Here is a 10,221-nt window from a genome sequence, read left to right on the forward strand (position 1 = left end):
CCCAGCACCCTTCCTCTCCACCCAGGAACTAGCTCTGTCCAGAGCAGAGACAGTGCATATGAGACAGAAAGGTGCCAAGAAGCTGGCATTAGGTTGAGGCCTACGGCCCCTTTTACCCTCCCTCCGTGAAAGAATGTGGCGAAGGAGGGCGAGAGAAGCAGCACTGACCCAGACAAAAACCACGTTTATTTCACAAACACTGGGAAGATGGGTTGGGGGGTAGAGGTGGGACACAGGTGCACAGCTGCACACGGTCATCGGCGACCCACTCCCCACACTGAGACTCCAGCCAGGCAGTGCCTCCAAGCTGATGGACAGCAAGAAGCAAGTGCAGGGAGGGCCCTGAACACCAAGCCCCCTGCAAGGCCAAGGGTGACAGCTCCAGCTGTCCTGGGAAAACCACAAATAAATAAGAGTGGGACACGGCCCCACCCAAACAGATCATCTAGTCACCCATCTTCACTCTGGAGGTCTGCAAAAGAAGAACAAGGAGAAATCAGGCAGTGAGAGAGGAATAGATAAGACAGTGACAAATGACATAAGGTCAGTTCTAGCAAACCCATGGTGGGATGGAGAGACCACAACAGATGGATGACTGGACCAAGATGGACATGCTGTGACAAACACAGATAAACAGGGACAGTCAGATAACCAGAGAGTTAGGCTGTGGGACAGAGATGGAGAAGTGGCATATGGACAGGACCAGTTACCAAGAATCAACCCAGCTAAGCACTCAGTCACATTCAGACCATCAGGCTGATCCTTAGCAACACTTACACGTTCTAAGACAAGATGCACACAATTCAGACACACTGTCCTACTGAGAGCACAGATACACACAGGCCTTGAGACACATAGTCAAACACACCAAGACAGACTGACACACAGACAAGATCCCAATCCAGGCTAGACTACAAACAAACAAAGACAAAAAATAATAGAAAGCCTCAACGAAAGCCCTATAGACACAAAGGAGCAGGGAAATACACATTACACTAGTCAATGATACCACGCTGGAAAGCTTCAGAAGAGGAAAACCAAAAAATGGGAATAAAGTGGTGGGAGCTGCTCAAGGGTTCTATGGTTACAGATGGAGAAGGGGACACCGTGGCTCCTCTGGAAAGAGAGTGAGGCTGGGTTGGAGACAAGGACACAGGCTCCCAGGGGATTCATCACCTGAAGGATTGCAACAATGACGCCGAAGAGGCCAATGGCACTGCCAAAGATCTCCACGATGAGAATCTTTACAAAGAGGCTGGGGTTCTGTGCATCAGCCAGGGCGGCTCCACTGCCCACGATGCCCACGCAGACTCCACAGAAGAGGTTAGACAGGCCCACTGTGAGGCCAGCTCCAAACATGGAGTAGCCTGAGGGGACGGAAAAAGAGTACTGAGGCCAAGCCAGGCACAAGGGGAGAGGAGGACAAGGGCCCAAATGGACTATTGGGGCTTATCACCACTCCCAACTCTGCAAAGCAGGCGGAACAAAGGGAGTGAATATTGAAATAATGAGTCTAAGCCAGGGCATGAAAGTGGGGAAGCAGACATGAAGCCCCAGCTTTTTTCCTTCACACATCCACCTACCTGCATGGTAGTTTCGATGCCCAATGGCCTGGGGGTCAGTGGCACTGAAAGGCTGCGGGAGGCAGAGAAGTAATCAGAAACCACCCCTTATGCCACTCCCCCTCCTCCAGTGTCACTAAACACTGTATAGAACACACTGGCGTAGATGCCCACCCCACCCTGGTTCTCCATACCTCAGCCATGTTACTAATTACAATTGCCATGATGATGCCATAGATGGCCACAGCCTCACAGAAGATGATGCTGGTAGTGGTGAGCATGGGGGTAGAGAGGAGAAAAGGATTAGAAAGAAACCAACCTTCCTCCCCCAGAGAGTTCCCAGCCAACATTTCCCCCACTGACATCTCCCACCCCACCAGGAGGCTGGTCAGAAGCAGCATGTCAGGTCAAACAAACAGGGAGCTCCCAATGCAGGTGGTTCTGACAACCCTCCAAAAGCCCTACATTTACCTGACCAGGTTCTTGGTCTTGATCCTGGGGGCCTTCACCCCTCCCCCAATGATAGAAGAGCCAGTAATATAGATGCCCCTGGTGGAAGGATAAAAAACCGATGAGCAGAGCCCAAGTTTGTCACTGCCCCCAGGATGACTAAGGACCCAGTGACACCACCTGCTATGACTCACCCCTCCCCCCAGTCCCACCACCCCAATACTCACCATGCTGCCCCAACCACAGACAGGGAGATAGCTAGACCAATGCCCAAGTTTGACCACATGAAGGGGGAAGTCTCAGTCAGGAACCTGGTGTGGAAACAGGGAGGAAAGCAATTTCAGCCTTGGTGGAGAAGTGAGCACAAAATCCATCCCCCAATCCTCCAAGCCCACCAGTCCTGGATGCTGAGATAAAATACATCATATGTCCCAAAGGTCCATATCCCAGACACCTGGGGATGGGGTGGAGTAGGGGCTTAGGTCAGTGAAGAAAAGCTGCAAAGAAGCCTCTAGAGGAGTCCTCTCTCTGCAGGCCCTTACCATGCCACATCGAAGCGGAAACCCAAGTCAAAAATGGTGTAGCAGATTCCTGCAGGAGTGGGGAAAAAAGGGTTAGAGGCGGCTCTCGAGAGAGAAACTTCCCAACTTAGACAAGAAATTGCTGTCCAGCTGCCACGTCCCCAAAGGTCTGCCTACAGGTAAGTCAAGGGAGACTCGTCAGGCTGGCCTCCGTGTGAAAGCACGGCTATCTATTCAGACTCCTCAGTTCAGGCCTCCATTTTCTGCCACTCCCTCAGTAATCTATCTTCCCCCAATGACACCACCTCCCAGACCAAGACCCTCCACGACCAGCTACTTGTAGGCGTGAATACCCCGGAGAAAGGGAGAGGGCACCGGATCCCACCAGCCCGATCCGAGCCGCTGTTTACCCAACAAGCTCTGGGTGGGGGGAGGGCAAAACGACCGGGAAAAGAGGAACTGCAACAGCCGGCTCGTGACCCAAGCAGGCCCCTCTGGAGCAAGCGAGGGATCGCAGCAGTGAGACGGGGGCAGGGGCCGGTAGTGACAGCTACCGGGGCTGCTCTCGCGGCCCCCACCTCCCCCCGTCCGCGCCCCTCCTCAAGGGGCTGGAGATCCGGGTCTCCTCTGTCAGGGTCAGAAGCCCCGACAGGCGTGAGGCAAGTCCTGGAGCCTCGGGCACAGAGCCCACGCTGGGGCCTAGCATTCCTGGGACCCCACTTCTCCCGCTGGGCTCCAGCCCCGCCAGCAGGGCCCGGATGCTGGCCCCGCCCGCCAGGGCCCGGCCTCACCCACGACGAGCATGCAGGCCCAAAAGGCCACGAAGACCCCGGAGTAGAGCAGCGCTAGCCCCGTCATGGCGGCAACGACGGCGGGGCTCGGGTCCGTGGGGCCACAGCTAAACCCGCGTCCCTGCGTCCACCGTCCGCCCCGCAGTCTGTCCACCCGCCCCGCAGCGTCACCTGACTCACCCACGTGACGCGCAGGCACCACGTGACCCCACGCCCGGCCCTGCGCGGCGCCGCTGCCGGTCCAGAACTTTGGCAACGGCGGCACTGCAAGCACTGAGGATTGTGGTTGTTGTAGTCCCTCGCTTCGGAAGAGGCTCCGGCGTCCTTAGTACCTCGACCTCCGGCCGGTTACTCCCACGTCTCTCCAAACCGCTCCTCCTGAGCCCTGACAGTCAGCACCACTTGGGCTCACCAGCCCTGCTTCTTTACACCGGGGTCTCCTCGCGGGCCTCCCTAGCTTAGCTTCCAAGCCAGTGCTGATTCCATGGGCCTTTTCCCTTGCTGTCCTCTCCAGTTCAGCGGGGGTGTCTTGCTCTTCCTAACTTTGCTCATGCTGTTCCTTCTGCCTGAAGCAAGCTTCTTCGTGTTCATCCCCTTGCCCAGCTAACACCTATTGGTCCCCAGAAAGCACTCTTCCAGGAAGCCTTCCCTAACCCAGAGGCAGGGTGATGAGCCTGCTCTGGGCTCCCCTGCTGTCCTGGTGATACTTATGAAGCTTACCATCATGTCACTCTTTGGTTTAAAATACCATTTCAGGGATGCCTGGGTGGCTCAGTCAGTTAAGGATCTGCCTTGGCTCAGGTCATAATCCTGGGGTCCTAGGATAGAGCCCTGCATCAGGCTCCCTGCTCAGTGGGAGCCTGCTTCTCCCTCTCCCTCTGCCACTCCCCCTGCTTGTGCTCTCTCAAATAAATAAAATCTTTAATAAAAACAAAATAAAACGCCATTTCACTCAATAAACATCACAGTCCTAATAATGGCCTACTACTATACTAGGCTTCTCCCGATACAGCTTCCCATGCCCCCTTACCTGATCTCATCTAATACTCCCCCACTAACTGCACTAGCCTCCTTGCTATTCCCTGGACATACCAGCCATACCCCCACTACAACACCCTTGCATTTGTTCCCTCTGCTTCTACTTATCCATGTGGCTCACTCCATAACTTCCTTTGTCTTTGCTCACCTTCAAAAGGCCTTCCCTAATCATCTTGTTTAATATCGCAATCCACTGTCCTTTACACTCCTTCCCAGCTTTATAGTCCTCCATAGTACTTACTTATCACCATTTGGCATACTAAGTATCTTATTTTGTCCATCTCTTCCCCCAGCCCCCGTAAGAACGTAAGCACCATGAAAGGGTTTCTGTTGAGCTTACTGTATTCCCAGTGCCTGGCATACAGTGGGTGCTCCATATATATTTGTAAAATACACAATTGCTGCCCATTTTGTCTGCTGCCAGTCAGTTTACAGATCTGCCTCTACCAGTAGACTGGGCACCCCCGAGATCAAGGACCACATCTCCCTGTTTATCTGCTTCTTCAACACTTTGGACAGTGCCAGTAGGCCAAGATTCTCTGCAAACCTGGTAATGAAGAAGTGCCTCCAGGGGCTTCCCTCCTCACAGAAAGTAGTTTCATTGTCTTGTAATTGCTTATTTAACTGCCTCTCTTCCTAACTACACTGTGAGGACAGGAAGCCAGTTAAATACAATTCAGAACTGCACTCAGGACCTGTAGTGTTTGATGAATATAAAGAAACAGAAGGAGAAAAAGTAGTTTATTCAAGTGTCTGTGATCTCCCTGAGAAACAAAATTAGAATCAGTATAGACCAGCACTGTCCAACAGAACTTTCTGCAATAATGGAAATGTCCTATAGCTGCACTGTCCTCTCATGTGGCTAAACGACCACTGAAATGTGACTAGTGTGACTGAGAAACGGATTTTTTATTTTTAAAGTTTACTTTTTTAGTAATCTGTACACCCATCATGAGGTTTGAACTCATGACCCTGAGATCAAGAGTTGCACGCTTTTCTAGCTGAGCCAGCCAGGCACCCTGAGAAACTGAGTTTTTAATTTTAACTAATTTAAATTCATGTTTAATAGCCATATATGTCTAGTGGTTACTTTATTGGACAACACAGGTGTAGACCAGTGGTTCTCAACTAGGGGCAGCTTTGCCCCCACAGGAGACATTTGTCAATGTCTGGAGGCATTTTTGGTTATCACCAAAATATGGGGAGGGGTATGTTGGGGGCATCTAGTGGGCAGAAGCCAGAGATAGTGCTAAACATACTACAGCGCACAGAACAGCCCCTCACAGCAAAGATTTATCTGGCCCAAAACATCAATAGTACCAAAGTTGGGAAATCCTGGTCTATATCTAGAACCTTTGACAAGGGTAAACCCTCAACTGCACATCAGAAACTGGGACTGGCCAGGAACTTGTGGGCCCCCAGATGGGCCCACAAGACTTTAGGAAAGCCCCAAATAAGTCCCATCAGTCCAACATGTATTTATTAAGCCACTATATGCTAAGCCTTGTGCCAGGGCCAAGACAGGGACAGAGCAGGATTCCCTTCCTCAGTGAGGGGCTGTCTGCTCTTCCCTGCATCCAGGCTCCTTCAAGGATCCTAGCAGAGGAGTGAGGTTGATGCAGGGAGGTTTTTGCAGCAATTCTTAAGTCCATCTGTGTCTCTGGCCCCACACGGTATCAGCTGCTTCCCTCATCCTCGTAGGCGATGGCAATCCCTCGTCTTCCACTCACAGCTCCTGTCACCGGTGTCTGACCCAGACGGGGCTCCAGCCCCTGCCAGCTCCGGGAACTAAGGAACAAGGCTGCAGAGAGAGGGGACTGAGGCCAAGTGGGCTGAATCTGGGGAAAGAGTTCAGCTGGGAGCAGAGACTTGGCACACTTACCTGCAGGGCTGCTCTCAGCCAGCTCTAGCTGGGGCCGCAAGGTCAGGGCCAAACACCCAGGATCATCTGAGGGCTTCCACGCAGGTGGGGGTCGGAGTTCCCCAGTAATAAGTGACACAGCTGGGGTGTCCCACAGTTCCGAGTCAGGTGGTGGGAGGGGCACGTGGAAGGGAGAGCCTAGGAGGGAGAAAGAGGATCCATACTGGCCCAATTCCATGCCCCTGAGTTTCCAGCTCAGGCAGTACCCCAGCACTCACCAGGCAATAAATCCGCGTAATGTGTGAGGTGGGGAGCCAGGCCTGAAGGTGGCCAGGCGGGGTTGCAGGCAGCTTCCAGCTCACATGGTGCCAATACAGGCCGGAAGAAGCCACCAGAAGGCTGTGGAGCTAGAGCACCAAGAGGGCAGGCCAAGAGCACAAAGACATCCACCTCAGGGAAGTTGGCGAGCTTGGGAGGTGTGGGCCGCCCCAGGGCCAACACATAGCTACGCTTGCCTGCAGCCCGAGCCAGGTTCCGCAAGTGTGCCAGGGCCTCACGGTGTCGGGCCACACCCAGTGTCCCTGCCAACAGCCCTACCACACGGGCATCTCTGGCCCTCTCTACCAGATAGTGTCTACGTGCCCTTAGCCGCCCAGCCCGGACACCTTCATCCTGAGTCCGCCCTGTATCCGGACAGCAGGTGAAGAAGGGCTGCCCTGGTGCCCAGCCCAAGAGCAGCCGGCTCAGGTCTGGGTCAAGGTCAAGGTCAGCACTGGCTCCAGAGCCCCCCACATAGAAGGCACCATATTCTTCCAGACACCTCCCTGGAGCCAGGGGGAAGCGGCGCCCAAAACGCTCCAGGGGCTCAGGCTCCGGCCTACAGGAGCCCACTGGCAATGGAAGAGCTGGGCTGGAGACAAGCAGGTCCAGGTACTGCGGGCGCAGAAGAGTGGCCAAGGCCTCTGGAAGAAGGAAGTGATGTCAGAGTTGGGGTCTACCAAAGCAGGAACCCCTTCACCCCAGGAGACTGAATATGACCCAAAAGCAAAGACTGGGATTAAGCCCATATCAAGAGCTCTATGGGAGTGTACTGAAATGGGACTATCAAGGCACAAAATAGTTGGTCTACCCTTCTTGCATGCCCAGGCAAAAACCCTCACCCAAGGCGTGGGCACAGCCCGGCTCACTTAGCAGCACCACAGGCACTTTGGGGTCTGGGTTCTGGGCCTCAAAGGCCTTGACGCAGAGCTCCAAGTGCACAGAACGTTGACCAAGGACGAAGGCCACAGGCAGTGGGCGGGCTGGAGGGCTTAAGCAGGCAGGGCCAAAATGTACAAGGGCCTGAGCTCCAGCTTGCTCAGCACCCAGTACATCCACACAGCAGCTGCAGGGGAGATACCATTAGTGAGAAGAGTTCTCATCAGGAAAACAGTTGCTGTCCTTCATGGGAAATGTGAAGCCTGAAATGTGGTCAGTGAAATAAATGATGTTATAAAAGAAGACACTGTCATTCCGAGGAGCAAGTATCAGAAGAGGAGGCATCATCATCAAGGAAAAACACAGACACGGGGGGCAGACACTGTCATAGAAGGAAAACACCAAGAACCTTGGATCACTAGACCTACTCCCCACCCCCTACCCCCGCCCCCAATCCTCAAGCTCAAATTCATACCTTCCATAGGCCGTGTCTCCCAAAATGAACATCTTCGACCCTGTGGTCCCCTCCAGTCGTGCAGCCACGGCCCCAGCATCTCCCAATAGCTGGTCAGGGAACTGCAAGGCCACCTGCAAGTATAAGCCACAGAGTCAGGAACAGCCTCTCTCCTCCACCCTCTTCCTCTTCAAGGAAAACCTTCCAGGAGTCCCTATCTAACCTTCAAAGCCCCTCCTCCCAGAGGAGCAACTCCCCCCGTCCACCCCCACCCCCCCATCCTCACAAAATTACCCCAACATCCCGATCTTCTGGGCGACCTATCCCGAAGTAAGCCACCCCTCCCTAACCTGCCCTCACCCGCCGACACCCCAGGTCGCGGACAAATCCAGCGACTCGCTCCAACTCGTAGACGCGGTCCAGGTCTTCCGGAGGAGTGAGCAGCCCCGCGGCGCCCGCCTCTCGCTGCAGCGCTGCCTCAGCGGGGCTGCTGAACGTAGACTCCATGAGGCACCGCTTGGGTGGCGGGAAGCAGCGGGGACCTCCCTCGGTCAGCCTCAGGCCCCGCGTCCTCAAAAGCAGCCCTCAATAAGTCAGAGTCACTTAGTGAGAGCGGCGGGGCTGGGAAGTCAATGCGCAGCCCTCGGACCATCCCTCCACGGACCCAAACTCGCGTTTCTCTGCTACACCACTACACACAGGCCTGCGGGGGATTACTTCCGGGTTTTTGAGGCGGGGCTGGCAGTAGTTTTGCCAATCTTAAACTAGCACTGCTCCCGCCTTCCAATCCTCGGCAGGCCGCCCTCAGAGAGCCAATGATCTGCCTCAGAACGCAAGTCAATCGGGAGTCCCTCAGAGGAAGGCGCGGAGCCTTGTGGGTGTTGTAGTTCCCCTGGCCCTCTTCTCCAGCCGCTAGTTTTCCGGTTCAGCCCGCCAATCGCGCTCAGAAAAAGTGACCCCCCACCCCCACCCCAACCCCCGTGCCTGGCTGGCTGTCAAGAGAGCATGTGACTCTTGATCGCAACGTTGTGAGTTGGAGCCCCACGTTAGGGGTAGAGAGTAAATAAATAAACTTAAAAAAAAAAAAAGCGACCCCCTGAAGATACTCGTTTGAGCAGCTCCCATCGTTGTACACTGTTAAGCACTTCATTGCACTCTATCACCTAGGAGGTAGCATTGCATAATTTTCAATTCAGGTGTCAAACTGCCTGGGTTTGGATATTGTGCTCTGCCATTGCTACTTAACCTCTCTGTGGCTGTTTCTTCATCTGCAAAGGTGGGGGTTGTAACGAGCATTCCTAACAGGATTGTTGGATCAAATTGATTTAGATATAAAACTTTACAGAGTAGTCCTTTGCATATCATATATACTGAAAGCATTCGCTGTTATCCTCACAGCAGTCTGTTAATCACGTAAATATTGAGCACTTATTGTTCACCAGGTACTACATTCTTAACGTTAACAGTTTTTGGAATAAGACTTGTCCCAAGAGCGCCTGGCTTGCTCAGTTGGCAGAGCGTGGGACTCTTGATCTCAGGGTTGTGAGTTTGAGCCCCACAGTGGGTATAGAGATTACTTAAAAAAAATAATTGTCCCATTTTACGGGTGAGGACACTGAGGTCCTAGTAAGACACAGCAAATCAGTGGCACAATCAATAACAAACCCAGATTTGACTTTAGAAACTAGGCTTTAGCTCCCTCATTTTCCTAGCTTATATATGCTACATTTGATCATGGGGGATGGGGAAGAAGACATTTGGATACCATGTAGTAGGAGAAAAGGACTAAAAGAAACATCTCCGCATACTTCAGGAGAAGTGAGAAATCAAGAGTAAGTGAGAATGGGACTGAAGAAGAGCCTTGGGATGGCATATGAAACAGGGACTGATGCTGGCTGGCATGAAAAGAGAATGAACGGGGATGTACCTCCATTCTTGTGCAAAGATGGGGAAAGAACAGGGGAAGGAGTGAGACAAACGTGGGAATAACCAGCTCTATCACCTCCAAGGAGACACAAAGTTCAGGAATGGAAACGGAGAGATCTGAGCCCTGCTCTTCAGATCTTACTGAGGAGAAGGCTGGGGTGTCCAAGAGGCAGCATCTGTGGAGCTATGGCTGAGGAGACAGAAAGGGAGGGAACCTTGCTAAGGGAGAAGAGCAACAGCCACCCAGGAGCTGTCCCTGGTCCTGACTGAGCCCTGATCATCAACAGCAGTACAGGTACCACAGAGGTGGGGAGCTCTGGGTATGAAGACAGCTCTAGGTCCTCCATTCCTCTTCCTCTGGGGGCTGCCACGCTTCCTCCCACACATGCTCAGCCCCACTTTCTATACCTTTCCTCAACCA

At 53.3% G+C, this 10,221-nt stretch overlaps 2 protein-coding genes across 3 annotated transcripts; both read right to left on the reverse strand.

Moving 5' to 3' along the window:
• Window positions 1-164: 164 nt before the first annotated feature.
• On the reverse strand, window positions 165-3,512 carry ATP6V0B (ATPase H+ transporting V0 subunit b). Its single transcript, XM_032417073.1, has 8 exons — window positions 3,325-3,512; window positions 2,555-2,603; window positions 2,240-2,323; window positions 2,034-2,111; window positions 1,757-1,826; window positions 1,584-1,635; window positions 1,177-1,367; window positions 165-472 (listed from the first exon to the last, which is right to left on the reverse strand). Exons 1-8 carry the CDS (start codon window positions 3,389-3,391, stop codon window positions 446-448), a joined length of 618 nt encoding a protein of 205 aa, XP_032272964.1. The 5' UTR covers window positions 3,392-3,512; the 3' UTR covers window positions 165-445.
• Window positions 3,513-5,389: 1,877 nt separating this feature from the next.
• Window positions 5,390-8,649, reverse strand: DPH2 (diphthamide biosynthesis 2). 2 transcript variants are annotated; one of them, XM_032417085.1, is made up of 6 exons: window positions 8,235-8,649; window positions 7,896-8,008; window positions 7,384-7,607; window positions 6,502-7,185; window positions 6,245-6,421; window positions 5,392-6,163 (listed from the first exon to the last, which is right to left on the reverse strand). In XM_032417085.1, exons 1-6 carry the CDS (start codon window positions 8,379-8,381, stop codon window positions 6,039-6,041), a joined length of 1,470 nt encoding a protein of 489 aa, XP_032272976.1. In that variant the 5' UTR covers window positions 8,382-8,649; the 3' UTR covers window positions 5,392-6,038. The 2 variants fall into 2 exon arrangements, with proteins under 2 accessions (XP_032272986.1, XP_032272976.1); XM_032417095.1 differs by lacking the exon at window positions 7,384-7,607 and having other exon boundaries at window positions 5,390-6,163; window positions 8,235-8,320.
• Window positions 8,650-10,221: the final 1,572 nt, after the last annotated feature.

The sequence above is a fragment of the Phoca vitulina genome, unplaced genomic scaffold, assembly GCF_004348235.1.
Source record: "Phoca vitulina isolate PV1807 unplaced genomic scaffold, GSC_HSeal_1.0 scaffold2, whole genome shotgun sequence".
Classification (NCBI taxonomy): domain Eukaryota; kingdom Metazoa; phylum Chordata; class Mammalia; order Carnivora; family Phocidae; genus Phoca; species Phoca vitulina.

Excerpts from the sequence above, each read along its gene's own strand:
- ATP6V0B (XM_032417073.1), bottom strand. The coding sequence starts at position 3,391 with ATGACGGGGCTAGCGCTGCTCTACTCCGGGGTCTTCGTGGCCTTTTGG. Across the intron at positions 2,112-2,239 it reads TCTGTGGTTGGGGCAGCATG|GGGCATCTATATTACTGGCT; the intron begins GTGAGTATTGGG and ends TCCTTCCACCAG. Across the intron at positions 1,827-2,033 it reads AAGACCAAGAACCTGGTCAG|CATCATCTTCTGTGAGGCTG; the intron begins GTAAATGTAGGG and ends CACCACTACCAG.
- DPH2 (XM_032417085.1), bottom strand. The coding sequence starts at position 8,381 with ATGGAGTCTACGTTCAGCAGCCCCGCTGAGGCAGCGCTGCAGCGAGAG. Across the intron at positions 7,608-7,895 it reads GGAGACACGGCCTATGGAAG|CTGCTGTGTGGATGTACTGG; the intron begins GTATGAATTTGA and ends TCTCCCCTGCAG. Across the intron at positions 6,164-6,244 it reads GGCTGAGAGCAGCCCTGCAG|CCTTGTTCCTTAGTTCCCGG; the intron begins GTAAGTGTGCCA and ends CTCTCTCTGCAG.